The sequence below is a fragment of the Podarcis raffonei genome, chromosome 10, assembly GCF_027172205.1.
Source record: "Podarcis raffonei isolate rPodRaf1 chromosome 10, rPodRaf1.pri, whole genome shotgun sequence".
Taxonomy (NCBI): domain Eukaryota; kingdom Metazoa; phylum Chordata; class Lepidosauria; order Squamata; family Lacertidae; genus Podarcis; species Podarcis raffonei.
In genome coordinates this window covers 69,963,801-69,990,892 of record NC_070611.1, presented here as the reverse complement: position 1 = coordinate 69,990,892, position 27,092 = coordinate 69,963,801, and the positions used below count along the sequence as shown (strand labels likewise).

At 44.8% G+C, this 27,092-nt stretch overlaps 1 protein-coding gene and 1 non-coding gene across 6 annotated transcripts in view; one reads left to right on the top strand and one right to left on the bottom strand.

The window, feature by feature from the left end:
- Nucleotides 1–27,092, top strand: part of CHCHD3 (coiled-coil-helix-coiled-coil-helix domain containing 3) — a 217,591-nt gene that overhangs the window by 182,028 nt on the left and 8,471 nt on the right. For 2 of the 5 annotated variants that reach the window (XM_053407492.1, XM_053407493.1), the window contains one exon: nucleotides 20,061–20,196. The exons of the other annotated variants lie outside the window; for them this stretch is intronic. In XM_053407492.1, coding sequence (XP_053263467.1) covers nucleotides 20,061–20,196 — 136 coding nt within the window. The remainder of the gene's footprint in view (nucleotides 1–20,060; nucleotides 20,197–27,092) is intronic. 5 annotated transcript variants of the gene reach the window in all.
- On the bottom strand, nucleotides 13,331–13,437 carry LOC128422944 (U6 spliceosomal RNA). The gene has a single exon (XR_008332627.1). It is a non-coding gene; the product is annotated as a U6 spliceosomal RNA (small nuclear RNA).

The following is a 27,092-nucleotide window of genomic DNA, read 5'->3' as shown; positions in this document are numbered from 1 at the left end:
TCTGTTTGGCTAGCTTGGTTTATTTATTTACTAATTACGTTCATATACTTCCTTTCTCCCAAAGCAATCAAGGTAGTTTACATTTAAAATAATGGCTTACAGTCTAAGAGGCATGGCATAGAAAGAGTGGAAGAGGAAAACAAGCAAATTAAAGTAATGCTTCTTTCGTACTGTTGCATAGTGAAGTCCCATAATGACTAGGTGGGAGGGCTGGTGATCAGGGCATTTCTGGCAAAGGTTGAGCCAAATTGCAGTTGCACTGTTGACTTGTGCTAAGCTTGTGTTCCACCAAGAACCCTAGATCCTTTTCACATGTACTCCTAGTGATTCAGATCACTGTTTTCGGGACAGACCCACATGCAGCCAATATTTTCCCTGTGCCAAAAAATAATTTCATTTAGCGCTAAGCGTAGTTCATCGGCTAATGCAGATGTTAGAGCAAACCAGAAAACGGAGGCGATATGGATAATGTGGGTTGGGGAGAGCTCCTGAGAACCTGCGGGGCACTCCTGACTGCCAAACCACAGTTTGGTGCTTGGCTGCCGTAACATCTAAAGCACTTAGCCTACCTATTTCTGACCTGCCAGCTGAGCTTTATTTATTGAGCAGGCTGGAGAACGAGAAATGTGTCTTTGCGGAGAGCTACATCTGGCCGTGGATCAAGCCTCGTGGGGCAACAACACGGCTAAGGGTGACCGGACCGGTGCCAACGCTGGAGGCCCCCTGTCCTCGTTGGCAAGACGGAGTCGATTTTGCAGCAAGGTCGTTGTGTTTTGCGCTGCCGTGGTGCAGCAGATTGGGAATTCTGTGCAAATTGAGGTTTTTAATTATTTATAGAAATGACTAATGCAATCAGTACAGTAGCTCTGGTGTTATTAATTTTGAAAATGAAATTCAGTTTATTTTGTGCTGTACCAACAACTTTTCCCTTCAATATGCCGCAGCTATTTTGACTGGCAAAGATTTAACTGCCTTGTAGGTGTCGCTGGGTGCCAAACCAGGTGGGGGGAGCCTGGCAGAAGAAAACCTTCACTTTTGGCACTGCAGGAAGGTAGTTAGGAGAGCTGGGTTTGCCATCTTTCCATATAGCCAGGTGAAAGGAGACAACCGGTTCCTTTTTAAGAGACTATGAATGAAATACCTTCATGGTCAGAAGGCGCGTGCTCAAATCGCAAAGCCACACTACTTCCAGATGGGAATTCAGAAACTAAAAACCGAGTTCAGTTCTGGACTGTGATGAACATCTTTATCATGGGCATAAGTTTCAGTTTTGACTATTACTTTCATAACCATCTTCAGGTTTCCACTTGTTAGGCCAAAATTTCTATTCTAATACATTTTTACTACATATTTTCGCTTCACACAAAAGCTGTTGAAACCTCTGTTGTTGTTGCTGCTGTTGTTGCTGCTAAACTTCATGCGCTCCTTTTTACGAAATAATCTCCCCAAGCCACAGGAACTTGACTTGTGCAAGGTTTGGGTCTGTGTCCACAGGGCCTGGCAAAGCATCTTAGCTTGACTAGTGCTCCAAAAGTACATTCCAGGATTCTCAACAGACCTTCTAATAAATGAAAACGATGGGTGGTCCCTTGTCGAAGGGCCCCAAGAGGATTCGCCAACACCTGCCCACACTCCAAGGGTGAGTTTCTGAGAAAAGCTCTGGGGGCTCACAAGTTTGGTGTGAGCACACGGCTGTGAGCAGGCTTGTCGTCACCTCTTGTCCGCTTGCAGACATTTGAGGAACAATGCCTACTGCAGGCTGGTCCATTAGAGCAGGGGTCGACAAGGCTTACCTTGCCTGGGTTGGTTCACTGCTGCGGAGCCCCCTCTGTGGGTCGGATTGCGGGCTCATGTGAACGTACATTCCGAGGACGTTTCCGTGCACAATTCAAAGTGTTGGTGTTGACCTTTAAAGCCCTAAATGGCCTTGGTCCAGTATACCTGAAGGAGCGTCTCCACCCCCATCCAGACTGAGGTCCAGCGCCGAGGGCCTTCTGGCGATTCCCTCGCTGCGAGAAGCCAAGTTACAGGGAACCAGGCAGAGGGCCTTCTCGGTGGTGGCACCCGCCCTGTGGAACGCCCTCTCACCAGATGTCAAAGAGAAAAATAACTACCAAACTTTTAGAAGACATTTGAAGGCAGCCCTGTTTGGGGAAGCTTTTAATGTTTAATAGGTTATTGTATTTTAGTGTTTTGTTGGAAGCTGCTCAGAGTGGCTGGGGAAACCCAGCCAGATGGGCAGGGTATAAATATATTATTATTATTATTATTATTATTATTATTATTATTATTATTATTATTTAACGTGTGCACCTGTAATTTCCGGTGTCTGTGTCTGCGCAGATGTGATTTTCAGCACCGCGGAAGCGAGTCTTGGTTTAGTGCAGCATGCAGGGGACTCGCCGAGCAGGCGGCTCGGTTCGGGGGTGGCTCGTGGGCCGGTAAAACAACCCCTGTGGGCGCTTGTGACCCATGGGCCTTAGGTTGCCGACCCCTACATTAGAGCAAATGGGGCACTGCTCCACAACCCTTCTTACTTATCCCTGCCCTTCATACTTACTCCTAGTCTAGGGGTTGGCACTGCCTAGCATCTTCTTCTTCATCAGTCTCAGTGTTGACCTTGCAGAACCCAGCAGCGAGGAAGATGGGGACAAAGCTAGAATTAATTTGAAGAGACGAAACCTTTTGAGCAGTGGAAGAGCTCTTTGAACAAGGTGGTTTCTATCAATGCTGCTTTGAGCAAGTGAGCATTGTTAATACCACTTGCACCTTGATATAACTTTCACTTGCTGCCTCGTGTAAGTCAAGGAATTTTTACCCTTTGCTTATGCACCCAGGTTTGTACTCAATAGGTTGGTTTTCTATACGGAAAACTCATCATACCTTTTAGAATCCAAGTCACTGTAACCCCTACTAACGAAGTCACTGTTTAAAAACAATTCCCTGCAAAACACAGCTTTGATTTTAAAAAATGATTCTTTGCAGGTTAAATTTGACGACATGTTCCTCTTGTAAGCATCCTTCATAACCACCTTTTTTTACTAGTCAGTGGATCAATAACGCATTTCAGGCTGCCAAACGCTGGCAACAAAATCCAGTTAAGTTTGTGTCTCAGTTAATATGCACACGCATGCACAACAACAATACGTTTGCCTTATTGTAGCAGATTGGATCAATGATCCATCGAGTCCAAAGTCCCACTTCCATCAAAGACTAATGTCTAATGCTTCAGTGGAAATGAATCCCATGTAACGATTCTGTAATTCACCCAGCCAATTGTCCAAAGCTTTAAGTTTTGTGGGAATTGGCACTCTTTAGTTGGTGTGGGAAAGATCTATTAGTAATATCGTACCAAATATTTTCTAATTGCAATATTCACTTGGACAGTAGCACAATCTCTGTAACCAGATTCCTTGGGCTGGGACACACACACACACACACACAGAGAGAGAGAGAGAGAGAGAGAGAGAGAGAGAGAGAGAGAGAGAGAGATAGATTTCGCTGAAATGTTGTCAGTAAATAACCAAGTGTTCATGACATTTCACAACTGTTCAGGACCCTTTTGCTTTGCAACTGCTGCTTGACGCCATTGTCCCTATAGTTTTTTGCCCCTATAGTCCTTGTCATAGTTTGCCCACTCTGCTGTCAATCTAGCCATGGCGACCCATATGATTTCATTCACAAGGAATGGTAGCACCATTGTGTGACACCATGATGAAGCACATGTGATGTCAGCCACATCACATGGCTCATCTCAGCTAATGGGATTACATGTGAGGAAATGAGGCCGGTCCAGAGTGCAAAGACTTAAGGAAGATGGTGCCAGGAAGAAAAAGCATTTAAACAGCACATGCGTTGTTTGCAACAAGTGCCAGAAACTGCTGCTACTAAGAGGTACTTTCCAGCATTCATGAAAGAGAATGCAACATGAAGTAAGTTCAAACTTGGCTCCCATTGTTAGTTTTTAGCAGTACATAGTATGTGCGTCCCCTTTCTGATGGCTTTGCATTCATGGGATAGCATGGAGTGCTCAGGGTGGCTTATAACATTTACATCAGCGTTAGTTGCCAGTCGCCAGTGGACTCACAATTTTATCAATCTTCCTTTTCTAGTTTTGTGCAATTGTGACTGGTGCAGAGATATCTCGCCCTGCACCTTAACAATGGTTAGGGGGCTACAAGGAGGTCTGGGATGGCAGACTCCTTCCCTTCTTCTGCACAATTTCTCCCCAGCCTTTCCTGGGCAATCATAGCCACAGGTTAGTCATTAAATCTGTGTATCTGCCAGCCATGCTTAATATACACTAGCGGCTTGCCAGAATTTCTAAATTTAAGAAAAGGGCAGCACTGCCTCTGGAGCAGCCCAAAGCTTTGGAGGCACCAGTTCTACTTTATTTCTCTTTGGCAACTTCAGTGTCAGGCTTCCTTGCTGTTTCAGATTTCCACTTCATTCGGAGTCCCAGGTCTCCCATTATTTCATTACCGCTCGGCTGGTTGGGAGCCTGGTCATCCTTTTACCTAATCATCTTCTTCTTTGTACCTGAATAACTTTGTCTTCCATAAACACGGTCTTAACAGTGAGTCCGTAAGTGACTGTGGAGGCTGATTCTGGATCCACATTTCCTTCCACAGTGGGGACATTGGTTTCTGGGCGGGAGCTGATCACGGTGTGGATTTGCCAAGCATGCCTTCCTCTTAGCACGTTTCTCCCTTGCGTCCTGAGTTTGAGTGCCTTCAAAGTCCATGACACCTTTGGTAAAAGCTGTTCTCCAACTGGAGCGCTCGCAGTCTAGTGTTTCCGAGTTGTCAGTGTTTACACTACATTTTTTTTAGATGTACCTAATATAACATACTACTCTGAGGGCATGGGGCATGAGTTCCAGCAATCCTCTCTTTATTTTATTTCTTTAGTACCAGGGTGTGTGTGTGTGTGTGTGTAGATATATTTATTATTTTATTCCCATAATATACATTCTAGGACCCTCTATACGGCCTAGGACCCTCGTACCTACGGGACCGCCTCTCCTGGTATGCCCCACAGAGAAACTTACGGTCTTCAAATAAAAACATCTTGAAGGTCCCAGGCCACAGAGAAGTTAGCCTGGCCTCAACTAGAGCCAGGGCTTTTTCGGCTGTGGCTCCGACCTGGTGGAACACTCTGTCACAAGAGACTAGGGCCCTGCGGGACTTGACATCTTTCCACAGGGCCTGCAAGACAGAGCTGTTCCGCCAGGCCTTTGGCCAGGGCACAGCCTGACTCCCTCCCTCAGCAATCTTCGCGGAGCTCTGGCCCAATGTTTGCCAGTGGCTTGAATTTAATTAATTTTATAATGAATGATTTTAGAGTGTTGTTTGTGTTGTACTGTTTTATTGTTTTATTGTTGTTAGCCGCCCTGAGCCCGGCTTCGGCTGGGGAGGGCGGGATATAAATAAAATTTATTATTATTATTATTATTATTATTATTATTATTATTATTATTATTATTTACAACAAACAACTCCAAAGTTGTTGTTTTGGAGGTGTGGATTGTTGTATATAATGCCTCACCCAAGCAGTCTTGAGATGGTGTGCAAAATTAATCTACCACAAAGAGTGTTGTCCTTTCAAAAAATATCGCTTCAGTGCATGGCAAACTCTGATTTCTAAAAGGCATGTTTCATTTCATAAGAAACTGGATCCATCTCGTTAATTTTTCAGAGGGGATGGTCCATGAAAACTAAGATACTTCCTATTGAACCTGATGCTAACTAGCTGTAGTTACTGTCTGAACATCTATTTTGTGGTAGTGGATGGGAAAGGTTAACCGAACCTTGTTCTCCTCGTGCTGAAAGCAAAGCGGGAGAAAGTGCAGAAGCGATGAGTGTCAGAAATCTGACCCATCTTTGTGTGCCGTAGCAGTTAGCTTCCCTGTGTTTGTGATCACAATTGCTGTCTTGCAAAGGATCTGTAACTGAAGCCACAGAAACCTTTCATTATGGCAGCGTAAACTCTTCCTCTTTTGCCCCTTTGTCTGTTTCTCTGCATTCCCCTCCCCATCTGGCTGCCATCTTGAATGAAAGCATCCACTAAAGAGCAAAAGGCGTAAACTGAGACGGAGGAGGCTATTTCAGATGAAACACAGGAATTTAGAGAGAGCATCCTCGCGAGGATCACATCACCGCTTAGTTCTTATACCTAAATGACGACTCTCGTAGTTCCTTCCAACTCTGAATTTCTATGGTTCTAATGGGCAACTTCTTCCATAAAAAACCACCTGTGTTGATGAGGCTTAAATATGTACTTAATTTTCCCACTGATGCAAAGGGAGCTCACAGTGCTTAATTTAAGCTGATAAAGCAACACGCTCTTGCAATTGGTCCTTTTTTTGGGTATTCTGGTTGTTGAAGGACAGTTGCTTTAGGGGTTTGGTTCGCATTTACAATTTTGTAACATCTGAGTTAGCCCTGGCCTCCAGCCTATGTTTAGCATATCTGGGAGTTACCAAGTGATAAGACTTGAGAATGTGGAGGTGGTTTTACGATGATATTGGCTGTTTCTAGGTGACATTAAAAAAAATAAAAATCGAACGGCCGTGAAAGTTTTCATTCACACAATGCATAGACAAGCAAGATGTGTTCTTGCCCTTAGACCTTGTAGAGTTTAAATACAAAAGCTGTCAAGGCCCCTCCTGACCCTGGAGCCGCAGGTTGCGCCGCTCTGTGAAAACCTCCATATAAATCAGCCTCCTCCTCTGTAATGATTAAGCAAGATTTATGGGCCTTCTCAGGCTTGATGTATGACATCTGAGTCAGATGTGGTTTATTTGTTCTTTTGTTGGAGACCAAACCTCTTTCGTGTAGATACATGCTAAAAAGGAGTGAATCAAACAGAAGTGACAGGCTCCTTATCAATAAGCTTAGCTTATCAATTGTTTTTATATTGGTGTTAGCCGCCCTGAGCGCGGTCTTGACTGGGGAGGATGGGGTATAAATAAAATTATTATTATTATTATTATTATTATTATTATTATTATTATTATTATTATTTTATTATTATTAACTAACCATGGCTGCCGTATCTCCTCCCTCCCTCCCACCCATTTTTATTTTTATTTTTTAATTTTTACAACTGTGTATTTTATTTGCTTTGAGTGGGCGAAGGGGAAGATTTTCAGTCTCTTAAGATTCGGGGCAGGTGACATTCCGAAAGACATGACCCAAATGAGGGCTAAGCAGTTTGTTTGGGGTGGGAATGCTTTGCAGAAAAATTTGCCTCATGGTGCAGATATCTGCACACATAGTTTTGGCTGTTTGGGGGTGGTTTCACAGGAAAAAATGAAAACGCCCATTCAGAGCAAGGGCAGGGAATTTTACCTCACCCTATTTGGCTTGCTGATGTCACCACATACAGCCGAATCTGATTGCCTTCAATTTTGATTTGGCTTCCTGGAAACACTATTCAAGCAAAGTTTCCTGCCCTCGTGATGTCATAATTGAACCAAATGCAGCTGTGTGATGTCATCCCCCTGCCTCCACCTGACTGAGGTGGGATTGGCTGGGATACTACAGGAAATGGCTCCTATCTTCCTTTTCACTTTTTTCTTTTTCTTTTTTTTGGGGGGGACGGGACGAGAACTTGCTGAAGCAGTAGATCAGGGTTTCCCAAACTTGTGCCTCCAGCTGTTTTTGGACTACAACTCCCATCAACCCTAGCTGTAGATAAAGGAATGATGCAGTTTGTGAGCAAGATAACACTTTTCACTACTCCGCTCAATTCCTTCAAAAGGATTCCGTGCTTGACCAGGAGCAAGGTAGCATGGCAAGAAGCTTGCTAATTGGCTAATTCTTGCTGACAATATCGTGACTGTCTCATGGTTGTCTCATGATCTATGATTTGCTGTGATCTGCTCAGGTATAAGACCTCTGGATTTCTGTCAATCGGGGTCCCAGTTCCTTTTGGAAGAGATTCCAAACTGGGTCCTTATTGCCTGGCAATAAACCTTCACCTTCTTATTCTCCATTGCTGAGTCTGCCTGATCCTTATTTAACACCAAGCAAGTACCTGCTTACGTTCACGTGCTTCACTTTCACTCAAGAGTTTTTGGCGGGAATATTTCCACAGCCATAGACCAAAAAAAAAAAAAAACCCTTTAAAAATCAGCCACAAAAGAAACCATTGCTCATTCCTTACCATAACTTGCTTTCCTGTACATAAAAGGCTTACTTTGCGAATTGCACATATAGAATTAGACTTTTTAAATCCCCGAATAAATGAAGTTCCAAATTTGAGGGTAGCCACCTGGCGTCTTTGCTCTGTGGACCAGGACGGAGGGAAACCCATATGTGAATTCCATTGCAGGGGGGGAAACCCATATGTGAATTCCATTGCAATTGAACACAATGAAAGAAAAAGAAGCATGGGTGTCTTTCCCTTCTGAAAGAAGGCATTTGTTATGGCTAAGAAGGATGCAGGCATTTGTTATGGCTAAAACCCCCAAAGACACCTAAATCCCCAACTAAAATGCACACACACATGTACCGTATTTTTCCCTCTATAACACGCAGATTTTTTCTCCTAAAAAGGAAGGGGAAATGTCTGTGCGTGTTATTGAGCGAATGTGTGGTCCCTGGAGCCGAAAAATCAGGCAAAAATCAAATCGCGCTTCACGGAGAAGGGAAACCTGAAAAGAGGAAGCGGCTGCTTTCCTGCATTCTGCCTCAGGGTCTTACTGCCCACCCGCCTCTGTTTCGTTGCTGTGTTTGCTGAAACGGAACAAAGAGCAGGGAAAGCCCCTCCCCTCCAGGCAAGCAGAGGGGAAAGCAGAGTGTCGTTCCTTCTAATTCATCTCTGTGCTCCGGTGCTGCTGGGGGAGAGGGAGAGAGAGGGGGGAGGGAGGGAGGGAGGGAGAGAGAGAGAGAGAGAGAGAGATGGCTGGCTTGGGTGGGGGGAAACTTTTGCCTTTCTTTCCTCCCTCCCGTTAAATCCCTCTCCTGCATTCTTAGCTTCTCTGCACACCCCTCTCATGTCCCTTCTTTGTTTTTCCTTCGCTCCCCACTTAAAATGTGGTTACAAAGCATAGATCCACATGGATCCTCAGGATCTTTGCATTGGGTCACCCCAAATTCACCATCAGATCACATAGCATGTCCATGGCTACAGCCTGCCCCCCAAAAATCACGCACCCACTGTTGCCTGGGGCTGCAATGGTGCAAAAACGTGGTTACAAAGCATGGATCAACAGGGATTCTCAGGATTTTTGCATTGGGTCACCCCAAATTCACCATCAGATCACATGTCTGTGGCCACAGCATGAAGCACAAAAATGATACATCCACTGTTTCATTCAGAATGTTTTTTCCCTTGTTTTCCTCCTCTAAAAACGATGTGCGTGTTATGGTCAGGTGTGTGTTATAGAGCGAAAAATACGGTAATTTTGAAGACCCATTAAAGCCCCAGGCTCACTCTTCTGCTTGCATTATTAGCGAAGGGCTCGCGAACTGTGACAGGAGCTTTTTCCATAGCGGGGGCGCATTTATGAAGATTGATAACAGGCAGGGCTCCATGTTAACTTCTATTGTCAAACAGGCTGCAGGAGAAACTGCCAACTATTGGCTTTTGCTTTGATTTATGAAAAGATTGCCACGCGAAAAAGGCATGGCATAAAATAGCTCTGCTGGCAGAAGTGTTACAAAATGGGTCTGTAAGGGGACCAAACAATAACTAACTATAATTATGTTCATTATCTTCTCCTTGAGCTTTTCGCTTCTCAATGGGTTGTTCTCAGCCCCTACTGAGCAGGGGCTGCAATGGAACTGCCTTTACATCGGTGTGGGTAAGAGTCCTGTGCTGTGTGCATAACCCCTCCTCCCTTAAATTTGTTTTTATCTTCCCAATAATGACTAAGCTACTGTGCCCTGAAGCTTGCTCAGGGTAAACCAGAACTCATAAACAGGATGTGACTTTATAGGGCTGAACGAAAACCTGCCCCAACCCTGGTTTCATGTCTCTAAGCAAAGGGATCATTTCAGTGATTTTTGAGAAAGGAAAAGGGAGAGGGCAAAAACTGGCCAGCGGTGGTGGCATTGTTGGTGCTGACGTTTAAAGCCCTAAACGGCCTCGGTCCTGTATACCTGAAGGAGCATCTCCACCACCTTCGTTCTGCCCGGACACTGAGATCCAGAACCGAGGGCCTTCTGGCCGTTCCCTCATTGCGAGAAGTGAGGTTACAGGGAACCAGGCAGAGGGCCTTCTTGGTAGTGGCGCCCACCCTGTGGAACGCCCTCCCTTCAGATGTGAAGGAAATAAGCAGCTATCTTATCTTTAAAAGACATCTGAAGGCAACCCTGTTTAGGGAAGTTTTTAATACTTAATGCTGTATTGTTTTTAACACTCGATTCGGGAGCCGCCCAGAGTGGCTGGGGAAAGTCAGCCAGATGGGCGGGGTATAAATAATAAATTATTATAATATTATTATTGCATGCAGTTTTGCCAGCCGGTGGCTTTCATGTTTTTGTCTTTACCTGGAAGTCCTCTAGAGAAGGGGTGGGCAAGGTTTTAGCTGCCTGGGCTGGTCAAGTCCCACGGAGATCTCTCTGTGGGCTGGATCACGCGTGCGATTTCTGGCATCTGGGCATGCACAGACGTGATTTCCAGCATAGCGGAAGCGAGTTCCCATGCTGTGTCTGTTTAGTGCAGCGTGTGGGGACTCATGGAGCAGGCAGCTCGGTTTGGGGGTAGCTCATGGGCCGGTTAAACTGCCCCCATGGGCTGCTTGTGGCTCATGGACCGCAGGTTGCGGACCCCTGCTCTAGAGTAGCGTTCTTCCTCCTTAACTTCCCAGGTGGCCAGCTTAAACCCAGTCTCTATGGAAGTATATTGTATTTAATTATGGGGTACCAGAGTTTTTAGGGGGCTAACCAAGCTAGGATAGCTGGGATAGCAGCCTTGTTGGTTTTTGAATGTCTGATGTAGATTTTTTCAATTTTGTTGTTCTGTATGGGACAATGACAATAAAGATTATCGTATCGTGTTCAGGGATGATGAGGAGTCACAGTCCAACAATATCTGGAGAGCATTGTAGGGGTTGGCCTAACCTACAGCTAGATGTTGTTGAATTAAAATTCCCATCACCCCCGACCATTGGCCATGCTGGCTGGGGCTGATGAGATGGAGCCCAACATCTGGATAGATATCCATGCCTTCCCTTGAGTAAGCTAGGATAGTTCAGTCAGTAGAGCATGAGACTCGTAGTCTCAAGGTCATGGGTTTGATCCCCAAGCTGGTCAAAATATTCCTGCATTGCAGGGGGTTGGGCTAGATGACCCTCGCAGACCCTTCCAACTTCACAATTTGACGAATTGTCTGCTGGAAGGTGGGCAGTGCTTGGCTCAAGGGACCCCTGGGTGAAAGCAATGGAAGCCACCAGTGGCTAGGAGCCTCTTTGAGTAGGGCAGCTGTCTAACAGGTGGTGGTGAGAAAGGTCAGCCAGAGCAGGTGATTTCAGAGCATCCTTCTTTCCCCATTTCGCTTTGATAGCTCTCTGCTGAGAACTTGAGCTCAGCCTTAAATTCATAGTGCAGTGATGAGGATAGGGGTGGGGGGTTTTTTTGGGGGGGGGATATAACTTACTACTGGTAAGAGCAGACAAGTAATACTTTGCTTTCCCGCTCCAGTTCTGCGAAACTAAATATTCAGAGTAAAATAGAGGGGGCTAACGCCACGACCCACAGAAGCCCAACTACATGACAGTCCAGCAGCACTGTAAATTTTTTATTGGCACTCTTTTAGGAAGAGCTGCATAACTCACTCCTGGCTCAGTAGACCTGGGAGCAATACAGCCATCTCAAACTTACAGTAATAAAATCTTTATAGTGCCTCACACTACCACAGAAACTGTGCTTTCCTTTTATATCAGTAATATATACTGTACTCTATCCTTAAGTGGAAGCAGCTTCTCTCTCTTTCTCTCTAAGGTCAACTGCAATGCTCAGCATCAAAGACCTTTAAAGGTGCACAACACTAAATTTCAGCATCATTATCCCCAAAGCGTCATTCTGTTGTGAAAAAGAAGAGGTAGAACTTTTCCCCCTTTTGCCATGGAGACCAACAAGAATTAGTGTATTTGATCCAAAGCATTTGATCGTCTGCTGAAAATAAGATATTTTTTTTACATGGAGCATGTACGGAATAGAAGAAAGCAACCTGAGACTTAACCATTTAAAAATTTTGCTGCAAAGTGAGGGGGAAAGAGAGAGCGAGATTCATCCAAGAATTGTTTGAATTCATAGCGATGAGCTCTGCCACCGTATCCGCGTCTGTATCTGTTTTAGTGGCATATGTCAAGCTGTAAAGGTGATGAATACCGCTCTATGGATGGGATCAACTACTTTGCTTTGACCATCCTAGATTATTCCATCGCCTAATATTACATAAGAGGGAGAAAAAATAAATCTCCATATTGTGCATAATTTTAAATATTTTGTGGGGAGTTGCTCCAGCCCCCTGATAATTTTTGGGTGCCTGTTACATTGTTGTTGTTTAGTCGTTTAGTCATGTCCGACTCTTCGTGACCCCATGGACCAGAGCATGCCAGGCACTTCTGTCTTCCACTGCCTCCCGCAGTTTGGTCAGACTCATGTTTGTAGCTTCGAAGACACTATCCAACCATCTCGTCCTCTGTCATCCCCTTCTCCTTGTGCCCTCCATCTTTCCCAACATCAGGGTCTTTTCTAGGGAGTCTTCTCTTCTCATGAGGTGGCCAAAGTCTTGGAGCCTCAGCTTCACGATCTGTCCTTCCAGTGAGCACTCAGGGCTGATTTCCTTCAGAATGGATAGGTTTGATCTTCTTGCAGTCCATGGGACTCTCAAGAATCTCCTCCAGCACCAGAATTCAAAAGCATCCATTCTTCGACGATCAGCCTTCTTTATGGTCCAGCTCTCACTTCCATACATCACTACTCTCACTTACTTGTTATCTTCTGCATGTTAAATAGCTATACATGTTCTTGCGCTGTCTTTCTTCATATTCTACTTAAAGTTGTGAATGTTCATTCAAAACCGGCCAGTGAGTCCATCTCTTTTTGTTGTTTCTGTAGGTAAGTTGTGAGAGGTTCCCATTCTTTTTTAAAGTCACTATTGTCCTTTTCATGTAATTTGTCTGTTAACTTTGCTAATTCAGTGTAGTTAATCAATTTTTCTTGCCATTCTTCTTTTGTTGGTACTTCTCCTGTCTTCCAGCCTTGGGCTAGCAAAACTCTTGCTGCTGTTGTAGCATACATAAATATTTTCTGTTGTTGTTTTTTTTCTTTTGGCAATTCTTGACCTGAAATACCCAGCAAAAAGGCTTCTGGCAGAAATAATGGAACGCTTCACGAATTTGCGTGTCATCCTTGCGCAGGGGCCATGCTAATCTTCTATGTATCATTCCAATTTTAGTATATGTGCTGCCAAAGCGAGCACACAAAATAGAATATTTTCAAACCTTTCCTAAATGATCCCCAACATGAAATTCACATTTTTCGCAGTAGCTGCCCACTGGCACCGTTCAATGTTTCATTGAACATTCCACCGAGAGCCCATTCCTGGCCATTTGCCGCTGGTTTATAACCTATCAGTGTATACTGTGCATCAGTTAAGATTTTTTTGGAATCAGTGTGCATCACTTTACACTTATTTATATTGAACCGCATCTGCTCATTCACCCAGTTTGGGGCGTTCAGTTTGGAGCTCTTTGCCATCTCCTTCTCTCGCCCTGAATAATTTGGTGTCATAATTCAAACTTAGCCAGTTCACTGCTTGCTCCAAACTCCAGAACATTTATAAACAAGTTAAAAGGCACATGCTAAGAAAGGCTAAGGAATGCCAGAAGGTAAATCAGAAGGTTGCATGCGAGGTTCAGTGTATGAGGGGCAGGAATTGTGGATGGAGAAGACTTCGCTGGATATATTTTGGATGGTTAGTCAAGAGCTGGTAACACTGAAGGACAGTGGGTGTTCTCAATGGCATGGGGAAAAGGAAGGGAGGAGTTGATTTTGTTAAAAGAACAAGAGCACCTAAACAAGTAGTAAATCATCCTATTTGCAACGTTGTTGCGAAGTGCCTAGCAGCCCTACAAAAATAAATTAATGAACAGATTTTAAATTAGATTTATGTAAACCTGCAAAGAAAGGCTATGCCTTCCATTTGGCACAGTCTCTCTGCCCCAGGAGAGCTGTTTTTGCTCAAAATGGGAGTGGTGTGTGCAGTAATACAATCAGGTTATACATTTTTTAAGACCACCTTCAGAGTTTGATGGGGGTGGGGGAATGGCTTGGTCAATCAGAATTTAATTTTCAGTTCACCAAATCATATTGCTCGTGCATTAGAAGACTGCTTTCGATTGACAAGCCAGTTATTAAAGCAATGTAGCCAGTGTGCTATGATCACACATTGCAGCTCTTTCCATGTCTCTTAGGAAACCGGGGTTCTTGGTTTTTTTGCAAAGTATATGTGAAGGTGCTTCTCCACTTTGGTGGAACTAGTAGAGCATTTCAGTTAAAGGCCCAAAAGTTTCATCATCATCCAGTTTTGAAATGCTTGCTTGAAAGGTCAAAGAGGAATCATAACATTGTTCTCCATATTGCTTGTTACTACTGTTAAACTGGGAAGTAGAAGCAGACCGATCCGTTTTGCCAGTTTGCAAACAGTAACCTAGTTGCAACTGTTTCCAGACTGTGCTCTGTGGGATCCTAACCTATTTTGAGGGACATGGGTGGCGCTGTGGGTTAAACCACAGAGCCTAGGACTTGCCGATCAGACGGTCGGTGGTTCGAATCCCCACAACGGGGTGAGCTCCCGTTGCTCGGTCCCAGCTCCTGCCCATCTAGCAGTTCGAAAGCATGTCAAAGTGCAAGTACATAAATAGGTACTGCTCCGGCGGGAAGGTAAACGGCGTTTCCGTGCGCTGCTCTGGTTTGCCACATGACCTGGAAGCTGCACGCTGGCTCCCTCAGCCAGTAAAGTGAGATGAGCGCCGCAACCCCAGAGTTGGTCACGACTGGACCTAATGGTCAGGGGTCCCTTTACCTTTAACCTATTTTGGGAAGCAGCTTTGACATTATTTTATCAATACGGCTGGGTGTAAATAAATACTAGAACTTCCTCATCTAGAAGATCACAAACAGGCCTGCATATAATACAGCATATTCATCGCAGTGAACGGGCAGGTACCTGGATATGTTGTTGTGTTGTATTGTACAGGTATAGGCAAAATCTTTGTATTGGAGGATACTTTGCTGCACATTTTGTCGCTAGCTCATGCTAGGCAGTTAATCTCGCTGGGCCTTTTTCCAAATGGGTAAACGGCGCATTAGGGGAGCACAACAAATGGAATTGTTCAATATGCTGCCAGGGCTTCTTTCTAGTAGGCTAATATAGTGCATTGTCTGCTAAGGAAGTGATCCCATTTACACAGCCAGACATATTGATACTTGGTCATCTCAGGGTTTCTTTTGGAGGATAGGAGAACCCACATGCAAAAAGTGCCTACACTACGTACTTCTTGAGAGCTCCAAAGCTCTGTAAAACCTTTCTTCCACTTGACTGTGCTAAGGCATACATTGCCTTGGCCATAACAACTATGATTTGAAATACTCTCTGAATTATTAGCTTCCACCCCTGACTGTGGAACAAATCTCCCTTCCCTTTTGCTTCTAAACCAGACACTGTTGGATGGCTCCTGTCAGGGGACTGCCATCGGAACAGCGGAGGGAGGCAGTGGGATATAGAGAGCCTCCGAGGCTTCTGAGGAGCAGCTCCTTGTCTAATGGTGGGGTAACCCACACCTCCAGTGGAGCAGAGGAGGAAGGGGGCAGCCAAGGAAGGGGAGGGCTCGAAGATGCTACTGAGAGCCGCATGGCCAGGAAGCAGGCACACCATTTCCGTCGCCCAGTTTGTGCAGAGGGGTGAAATGTAAGGAGGGGAGGTAGAGATTTGGGGTGTCTAAGTTCTTATGCTGAGGGAGAAACCAGAAGGGGCCACTCCCGGAATCTGCAAGTGACTAAGATGGACATGAACTTTGTGGTTCTGCACTGTAAATAGTTTGCACAAATAAAAACCTGCAAAAGACAGGTCGGAGTCCTGCCTGGTTTCTTGTGAGCAACCACTTCACCACCTGACAGCTCCTGTCATGGATGCTTTGGTTAGATTCCTTCATTTCTGGTGTTTGGACTAGATGACTCTCGGGGTCTCTTCCAACTCCACAATTCCATGATTCTGTTTGTCAAGGAAGATCCTAAGATCAGAACACCTTGAGTCTGTTTAAGGCAGCTGCCTATGTAGCACTTGCTGTGGCAGCAAAAACAGAAAAAAGGGGGGGGGAATGGAGCAGTCCTACTTTTTCTACGAATGGAGAGCCCCCCCCCCTACAAGAAGCTGCTGGGAGAATTTCTCCTCCCTCCTGATAAACTGGATGATAGGGTGGAGAATTTTGAGAGGCCGCGTGTCTGCCACTCTCAATTTGAACTGTCCTGCACATTGAGGATGCTTTTGCTAAGGGAGCAAAGCCTTGCCATCGGAATTACCTCATCCGAACAGTTCAGGAGCCGTTCTAAGTTTAGGTTAATTGCTTTGCTTGCAGTGACTTTCCAAACAAACCCTATTAGCAGTCCGCAGCTGGGCTTCCATTAGGTTTCATTAGAAGTGGTGAATCATGAGTCATACGAAGCATGTGCATGCTGCGTCCCTCTGAGCTTTTTCAGGGGGATGGATGCAGCTGTAGCCTTCACGGTTATCAGTCACAGAAGCCGCAGCATCACTTCTCATATTGTGACACAGTCAGCTTCTGAGGACACAATTAAGGAGGGTGGTGCTCAGCTCAGGCCCATCTCTGCTCACTCAAAAGAAGAGCTATGGGGGCAAGTGGGTCCTTTCAGTGACTCATGTCCCGAGGTTCCCCAAAGAGGCTCTCTGAGGAAGCACACATGGGAGGCCTTTGTCCTAAAAGGTGGGTGTCAGATGCTGTTGCGGTTGCTCGAGAGTAACCAGGCAGGACTCCGACCTGTCTTTTACAGGCTTTATTTTGGTGCAAGCTATTTACAGTGAAGAGCTCATAAGTTCATGTCTGGCTCAGTCACTAGCAGAATCCGGGAGTGGTCTGTTTTTGTACCTCACCCCACATAAAAGTCTCGTCACTCCCCAGCCTTTTCCACCCCTCCCTGCGCCTCAGATTACTGCGCAGGGTGGGCAATGGCAAGGGCGTGCTCCCCGCCTCTCCGGCTTGCTCAGGCTCGGTGTTAAGGCTCTTACTAGCATCCTCTGGTCCTTGCACCTACTCTCAACTGGAGGTGGGGCTTTCCTCCTTGCCGGAAGAGGAACTGCTTTGCAAGATTTTCGGAGGCTCCCTGTAACACAACTGCCCTTCTATCACTCACCTCTGAGCTGATGGCAGTTCCCTGACAGTGGGTTATAACTACCTGTCACAAGTAGACCAACTCTGGACACGACTCTGGCTCCTGGCCTTGACAGTCCACAAAAGTCTGCTTCCAGCAGCATCACACATTGTGCTACCCAGTCTTTGTGAGTTTGCTCTTGCTCCCCCCAACCCTTGCAAGCATAGTAGATGAATGTGCTAATACGGGGAGAATTCCTTTCTTTAGCTCAAATCCTGAAGGTCGCAAGTTGGTGAGGAAGCAGTTGGCATAGCAGTGTCACACACCACACCCTGTCTCTCCAGACAGAAAGACCAACTTTTTGACTAGGAAATGCAATGTGCAGATCAGTTCTGCAGTTGACATAGGGGTGCATTTTGGATTGTGCCTCCTGACTTGGTCACATCCTGTATCCAAAGTGGTGGAGGGCTGTTCAGGCAGACGTTTGCCTCTCCATTGGCAGCGGCCTGCATCTCCTTAGGGAAGCCCCTCTCTCAATATGAGGTCTTTGGATATTGAACATTTAGGGGTGACACGTGATGTGATGTGGAATGCAGGAAGCTGCCTTTATCCTGGCTTGTCAATCAGCAGCTCTTCGGGGTTTCAGGGAGGGAGGGGTATTTCCTATCATCTGCTGCTACATAAATCATTTTTAAAAAAAATGAAATTAAACCCAGGATCTTCCACATTCAGAGCATTAGCTTTACCAGGGTCCCCCTGTAAAAATACTTGTTGACAGCAGGAGCAGCTACCAAGAGCACATTTGTACATGGAAGATCACTTCGTTGGTAGAGCATGAGACTCTTAAATCTTGTGGGTTTGAGCTCCACGTTGGACAAAAAAGATTCCTGAATTGCAGGGGGTTGGACTAGATGACCGTTGTGGTCCCTTCCAACTCGATGAATCTATGAAAGCCTCTTGGCCTCAAGTATCTACAGAAATCTCAACTTTTGGAGCCTACAGAGCAGGGCCACTAGGCTGGATTTTTAATTTGGCTTCCCAACATTTTGCAGTGAAACAGCATAATGATCAAGAGCACTGGAGAGATGGGTTGGTTTTTTTTTTAATCTGGCGTGTGCTGTAAAATAAAGGAGATTTAGCAGTCACCCTCTGGTTTATTTTTTGCTTCTACATCTTGCAAGGCTGCCAAGAACCGAGCCCTCCTAAGGAGCAGTTGACTGCTTTGCATCTCACTTTCATCCTTTTCGTTAAAATATGGTTATTCCCAAACCAATCCAAAATAAGGAGCATAAAAATATTCATTGCAGGACACACTCACAGATGAGCGTCTCTCTCTCTCTCACCATGTTCTACTTAAAATGATACTATGTGGAAGATATGATTGAGCTGCATATTGGATTTATGGGGGAAACGTGTGTGTTCACATATTGATTTTCAAAAGAGAGGAATGAGGTGTATTTCGAATGCTATGTGGTTTTCATTTACCAAACAGCAGAAACAACCACTTCTCAAGTCTGGTGGTGGGTGCTGGAGAGAGATGATGGCAGAGGGACCGTGTGTGTGCGTGCACGCGCATGTGCCTGGCTTGTAGTTGCTTCTGTTAATTCAATGCCCCTTTGAACAGGTGGGTGGCCTGCAAGGGGGGGGGGACTGAGGATCTGGCCCATGGGGCACTTTCAGTTCCCACTTCTGCTATAGTGAGAACAACAGGAAGAAAGGTTGATGCCTAATTTCGTAGGATTGCGTAGCATCTATGCAGCTGGACGGCGCGGATGTCGGCTGGTAAAAAGCCAGCTATTTCTATGTAAATCTGCACCAGCGTAATTTCTAAAAGATGATGATGATGGGAGACCTTTGGAGAGAGGCAATCCAGGTAACCCAAACCACGAGTGACTACATAAGTCCTGCGAATCTAGTAAATGTCAAGGTAGGTTCCTAAGACGGATTGTAAGGAGGAGGGCGCGTATTGAGTTAATCTTGGATCTGTCAACATTGAAAATGCTGATTGTAAATCTGTTGTAGAAAGACTGGCTGGGCGAACTGTGGAAACCAGCTGAACTGCCAAAACGTATTGTGTTTGCATGGATTAGGGAAGGCTGGCAATATACACTGAGTACTTGAGAAATCTTGGTTCCCATTCATTAATTCTTGGGAGAACAAATGCTCTGCGATTGCGCTGTGTCTACTGTTTTCTTTTAATGTTGCATGTGTTACTTCCTTGGGCTATACCTGTCTTGGGACCTTGGGGTGAAGGGAACGAACGAACAAATGAATATTTCTTTTGGATATTGTATGACACTAGCTTTGGAAATAAGTCCATATATGTTTCTACCCCACCCCAAAAATGTACTAGCCCACATAAAGCCACGGTAGTCATTTGTGGTACGTTGATAAGCTGGCAGGCGGGGGGAAGCTAACAGACTCATCTGATTTCGAAGAGTACGCCTACGATATCTTCTGATATCAAGCAACAGGGAAGGGTTCAGGCACGAGGGTGGCAATTATTGAAAGAGAGTGCTGGACTGGATGGACCTTTAGTCTGTATGAATCTTGATCATATAATTAAGAATACAAAGAACCTACTTTCTGCCAGCAAAATATTCTATATAATAATACATTGTTTCATATAAATTAGTATGAAAGTAGCCATTCAACACCTATCTTCTTCTTCTTCCTTCTCCTCCTCCATCTTATCTCCCCCCTCCCCCGTTGCAGGCGATACGAGTCTCGCCCTGTGTGTGCTGACTTGCAGAGCAAAATCTTCCAGTGCTACCAGGAAAACTCCCAGCAGACGCTGAGCTGCTCAGTTCTGGCCAGCGAGTACTTGAAGTGTGTCAACCATGCCAAGCAGGTGAGTCCCAAAAAGCAGGTGGAGGGGGCAGGGAAACAGCAAGACCTCCGTGGAGCTCCCTCTGGGCCTTCTGGGCAGTTTCCTGCCTTAGACCATTTTGCAAGGTCGTTGCCATTCTCTGCACTTCTTTTTCATTATTTCATGGTGTGGTCTAGGGATCTGGCCGATCCTGTTCCATTTATTTCTATGGTATTGTTTAACACTTAGCATTGTGAACAATCTAATATTGGTTACAGGTAGGTAGCCGTGTTGGTCTGCCGTAGTCGAAACAAAATTAAAAAAAATCCTTCCAGTAGCACCTTAGAGACCAACTAAGTTTGTTATTGGTATGAGCTTTCATGTGCATGCACACTTCTTCAGGTACACTGAAAAAGAAGTCATCAGACCCTTATAAATAGTGAGAGGGTAGGAGGGGTATTGGGACACGGGTGGTGCTGTGGGTTAAACCACAGAGCCTAGGACTTGCTGATCAGAAGGTTGGCTGTTTGAATCCCTGCGATGGGGTGAGCTCCCGTTGCTCGGTCCCTGCTCCTGCCAACCTAGCAGTTCGAAAGCACATCAAGTGCAAGTAGATAAATATGTACCGCTCCGACGGGAAGGTAAATGGCGTTTCTGTGCGCTGCTCTGGTTCGCCAGAAGCAGCTTAGTCATGCTGGCCACGTGACCCGGAAGCTGTACGCTGGCTCCCTTGGCCAGTAAAGCGAGATGAGCGCCGCAACCCCAGAGTCGGCCATGACTGGACCTAATGGTCAGGGGTCCCTTTACCTTTTACTAGGAGGGGTATTACTCAGAGGGGTGGTGGGAATGGGTGATTGGCTGTCGTCAACAGGTTTGCCACACCTATCAGCCAATCACCCATTCCCACCACCCTTCTGAGTAATACCCCTTCTCACCCTCTCACTATGTATAAGGGTCTGGTGACTTCTGTTTCAGTGTATCTGAAGAAGTCTGCACGCACACGAAAGCTCATACCAATAACAAACTTAGTTGGTCTCTAAGGTGCTACTGGAAGGAATTCCCCCCCCCCCATCTAATATTGGATTTCTCTTCCTCCGATTTGCTTTCAATTCATAGAGTTTCTTTGTCGTTCTCTCCATATACCTTGCTTAAACTGATGGCGGGTGAGCTTAGTTGCAGTTGCTGGGGGTTTGGATCCATGTCTGCATTTGAAATGCATTTAAATCCTCCCCCGCCTTTCGCTGCTTCTAGCCGGCCTTGAATCACGCTGTTGCAAGTAAAGATTCTTCACATTTTGTCAAATCTATACAGCATCGCCTGGCACCCTCCTTGCTAGATATAACCTCCTTCCTTGCCCCAGTAATACCACTCTACCTATTTTTGTTTTGTTTTTTTAAAGATATTTATTAAAGTTTAACAATTACAAAAAAAACAGACAATAATAATAAAAAAGATTACAATTCTTCAAAAATAAAAGGAAATACAATACTAAAAAGAAAAAAGAAAAAGAAAAACCCAAAAACAATACAGCTAAACAATAACATTTAAAAACACTAACATCCAGTATTTTCATATCTTTATCTTTCATTTACTTATTTCCTTGACTTCCTCACGCCTCCCTTTTTGTATTCTATTTCATAATTGTTTCAGCAAGTCCTTTCCCTCTTTCTCAAATTTTGTTCCATAATTTATCTTAACGCAGTTTAACCTTAAATTTTACACTTTAACCCATTAACAATCCATTTTTTCTTAATTCTTTATAACCTTTCTGCTAAGACCATGTAAATCCATTCCAGCATCTTTCTAACATTCATTAATTTTACAATGTTTTTTTAAATATACTTTAATTTTTTTCCAATCTTCTTCCATCGACTCTTCTCCCTGGTCTCGGATTCTGCCAGTCATTTCCGCCATTTCCATGTAGTCCATCAGTTTCATCTGCCATTCTTCCCTGGTGGGTAGATCTTGCGTCTTCCAGTACTTTGCAATAAGTATTCTTGCTGCTGTTTTGGCATACATAAAAAACGTTCTATCTTTCTTTGTCACCAATTGGCCAACCATGCCCAGAAGCAAGGCCTCTGGTTTCTTCAGAAAGGTATATTTAAATACCTTCTTCATTTCATTATAGATCATCTCCCAGAATGCCCCAGGATTAAGGCTTTCTGGGAAATGATATATAATGAATTGAAAAAGGTATTTAAATATACCTTCCTGAAGAAACCAGAGGCCTTTCTCTTGGGCATGGCCAGCCAAGTGGTGCCAAAGAAAGATAGAACTTTTTTCATGTATGCTACAACAGCAGCAAGAATACTCATTGCAAAGTATTGGAAGACGCAAGATCTACCCACTCTGGAAGAATGGCAGATGAAACTGATTGACTGTATGGGACTGGCAGAAATGACGAGCAGAATCCGTGACCAGGGAGAAGAGTTGGCAGAAGAAGATTGGAAAAAATTTAAGGACTACTTACAGAAATATTGTAAAATTAAGGAATGCTGAATGGTGTTGGATTGAAATTGAGTGGTTTCTAGCTGTAATGATATAAAGGAATATGGATGGGGGGAAAAAGGGTTTGGATAGAAAATAAGGTGATATTATAAGCTGTAATGCTTTAAATTAAGGATTTGCTGAACAAATAATCTTAAATGGAATACAAGAAGGGGAGGTATGAGGAGGTCAGAGAAATTTGTTATAGAAAAGTATGCTTTATATGTGTTTTTTTAATCTCTTTGTTTGTTTGTTTTTTGTTTGTATAAAAAATTGGAAAATTTAATAAATATCTTTTAAAAAAAACACAGAATGCCTTAATCTTTGGGCATGTCCGCCAAAGGTGAAAGAAAGTACCTTCTGTCTCCTTACATTTCCAGCATTTATTATCAGGCAAATGGTAGATTTTTGCAAGCTTGACTGGTGTTATGTACCACCTGTATATCATTTTCATAATATTCTCTCTTAAGGCATTACATGCTGTGAACTTCATACCTGTGGTCCATAACTGTTCCCAGTCAGCCATCATAATATTATGTCCAACATCTTGTGCCCATTTAATCATAGCAGATTTCACCGTTTCACCACTCTACCTATTTTTGGATGTTCTTCGGCTTTTCCAGCCTTGCTTCTGCTTTGCCTGTTCCAGCTAAGCTAAGGGCAAACCCTTCAGCGATGAACCAGAAGTTTGGGGAACAAAAGACTGATAGAAATTCTTCTTGGGTCTTTGCATGCCAGAACCATGAATATTGGGTTGTATCCAATGGCGGACAGAGCGCTCTTCGATGCAGTGGAAGCTTCTTTCAGAAGAATGAGGAGAGAGACTGTTTCTCCAGGTTCCCCATCCGCCTCTGCTATCTTCTGTGCCATCTCCCACTTCGTCCCAAACCTCTTTAATAGATCTCAGTGGAGGTAGCAGCCTCTGCTGGATCAGAGTTCATTCCATCAGTGGAAAGACACCACTGGATACAACCCATTGTGCCTGCCCCTTTTCGTGTCATTCTCCAAACACGGAGTCTGCGGTCACACACTCTGCCCATTTCCCCTCATGCCAAGGGGCTTGGTAGTGTAGCCTAGACCTGCTCTCTACTATTTCACCCACCAAGCTGAATTAAGCTGACCATCCATATACAGCTGCCTGCCAGGGGCTTAATAAACGGAGACTGCAAAAACAGGGGGGCGGGGGGGTAGAAGTTGAGCACCTAAGGCATCACCTGACATGCCTGGGTTTTGTTCTGGATGGTGCATTGGTTCAATCAGAGAAAAGTCATTGTTGAAACATTTGTCAGAGATTTGAAATCTCTCTTAGACTTTTTGCGTAGAAAATAAAAATAAATAAAGATACTTGGATTTGAGGATTGGAGATAATGTTTGTTTATAGAAAGTGGCTTTGTTGGGTGGTCATATTGGATTGGACTTTTGTCCAATATGTTTTTATTGGATATTGTTTTTATATAGCAGACAGATAAAGAATTGGAAGCTTTTTACTTTCTGAATCTTATTTTTTTCCTGCCTTTCTCTTTTAAATTCTTTTCTGCTCTTTACTTATTTCTTTTTCTTTCTCTATTCCTCCCTCCCCCTTTTTATGTTTTTATTGTATCTAGATCAAAGTATTAGTTTGGATTTTTTTAAAAAGGGAAATGATATTAAGTTTTGTATTTTTCTCTATAGACCTTAATAAATTGATTTTTTTAAAAAGTGACAGTTCTTTGCTAATTATGCTGACCTGTTGTGAAGGGCCGTTTCCCAACATGCAATTTAGGTACTGACCAGGTCGCCTTCTAGAAGGAGGTGATGTGAGCACCTTGGCTTTTATCCGCAGTTTCCCTTGTGGTGGGCAGTTGGAGAACAATAGCAGTTCTCAACCTGTGAGTCCCCAGATGTTGTTGGACTACAACTCCCATCATCCCTGAGCTCTGGCCTTGCTAGCTAGGGACAATGGGAGTTGTAGTCAACAACATCTGGGGACCCACAGGTTGAGAACCGCCGAATTAGAGGAAAGTGTCTTGTCTTTTCTTTTGGTAGCATTCCTCTTACTCAGTTCCCATTTATTTCAGCAAAGCTCTGAACTTTTTGCTGGAAGGCATCCAGCGGCTCTGCGGCGAACGTTGCCAGCAAAGGCAGTTGCACACATCCTCTTGGCTTGCTTCTGGTGGTGCTTTATAAATTATCCTCTTCTGCTCTTGTTATAATTCCATTTCCACCAAGTTGGCCCGCTCTCTTTCAGAGAGCGTCCCTGGTGGACCGGCAGGGCCAGAAGCCACGCTCTAGCTTGTATGGCTATCGTTTGCTTGCTTTGCATGTCTGCAAATCCAGGGACACGCCAGTTTATAATGGTTGTCAAGGCAGCTTGCCAAGTTTACTTTGTGGAGTCTCTCAAGAGAATGCGGTAAGCTGGCGTAGACCGTATGCATGGAACTGAGAGATGGAAAGGGCCAATTACGGCATCTTTATAGATACATGATTGTTGCCTGCTCCCCGTTGCCTGCCCTGTGTGCTGCTTGCTCCCTCGCTGTCGTCTCCGAGTTTCACGCTTGTTCTTCCAGTATTGTAGCCCCTCACGGCACTCCTGCTATTCTGATTCAGCTGGTGGCAGAGAGGGGAAGCAGCACCAAGGCCTCCTCTATTCTCTTATCTCCACTCAAGCCTACAAAGTCTGAGCTTGCCGGGGAAGAAGCTATATAATCCCGATACTCAAATCACCGACAACCGTTGCCCTGCTCAAAAGCAAATCTTGTTCGTCTGGGTTCCACTGGTTCTCACTGTTCAAAATGACCTCAGTTTCCACTTCCACCATCAAATTATATGGGATACTTCAGCGTCTGTGGTGTGCAACTCAGATAAGAACCTAGAATGTCGGCTATGCTTAATTCTTTTCACCACTCGGACAATCATCCTTTCACTATCCTGAGTTAACTTTCTGGTTTCACCCCTGGGTCCAGCATGCTGGCTTTCACAATGTACAGTGGTACCTCTGGATGCGAACGGGATCCTGAAGCAAACGCAACCAGCATCTACGCATGCGCTGCTCGTGATTCGGCGTTTCCGCGCATGCGCATGATGTCATTTTGAGCATCTGCGCATACACGAGCGGCGAAACCCGGAAGTAATGCGCTCTGTTACTTCCGGGTCACTGCAGAGCGCAACCTGAAAATGCTCAACCCAAAGCTACTTCAACCCAAGGTATGACTGTACGAGCAATTCAGGTTTTTTGAGAAATGTCCACATAACTCTTCTGTTGCAGAGGATTTGAATATCTTCCCTGTAAGTCGCGCCTCTGTTTTCCCCCACCCCACAGAAACCAATCAGCAATTTGGTTTTGCTATAAAAATTCAAGTCTTTCCCCCACACCAAGGTTTGTGACATCTATATAACTATTGAGGCTGACATGTGGCCTGCACTGTCTCCTTACACATCAAGAACTGCATCTGTTTGGTGGGCCAGATGGTTAGGTCTCCTACTGTTTGCAGTTCAAGTTTGACAGGTGGGTGGGCCAAGTCACCTGACACCTGATACCTTTTTTGCCCTGCACTTTCAGGGCTTCTTTCAAAGCATTCAACAGGACAACCGTTCGAAAGAAGCTTAGGAAAACCCAGACAGTCAGCTGACGGTTCGGTCTTAGGGAACCCCTTTCAGATTGGCTTGCATACGGTGTTGCAGGCACTGCCAATCACCTGGTCGGCAGTGCCTGCAAACCCCCTTTTGCTGAGCCAGGTTTTCACCTGCCCCCACACCTGGTGCCATATATATGATGCCAAGCATAGGGCACATGGGTGTGGCTTGGCTGAAACGGCGTTGCAGGCTAAATGGGGAGACCTCGCAGGTCCAACTAGGCTTATGCCCAGAGATTGCACAACCAGTTCAGATAATACCTGTGACATCACTGACTTGGGAAGACAGGTGAACTAATATCAGTGTACTGGAAGAAGCAAAGATCACCAGTGTTGAAGCAGTGATTCTTCAACATCATCTTCATTGGACTGGTCATGTTGTGCGGATGCCTGATTATCGTCTTCCAAAGCAACTGCTCTATTCCGAACTTAGAAATGGAAAGCACAATGCTGGTGGTCAACAAAAGAGGTATAAAGACTGTCTCAAGGCAAATCTTTTAAAATGTAGTATAAACACTGACAACTGGGAAACACTGGCCTGCAAGCGCTCCAGTTGGAGAACAGCCTTTACCAAAGGTGTCATGGGCTTTGAAGACACTTGAACTTGGGGCGCAAGGGAGAAACGTGCTAAGAGGAAGACACACTTGGCAAACCCTCACTGTGATCAACTCCCGCCTGGAAACCTATGTCCCCACTGTGGAAGGACGTGTGGATCCAGAATTTGCCTCCACAGTCACTTATGGACTCATTGTTAAAACCGTGTTTATGGAAGACAATCTTACTCGGCTGCGAGTGATCAGCAAAGAAGAAGAAGAGGTCCAATTGCCTACCTAACGCCTG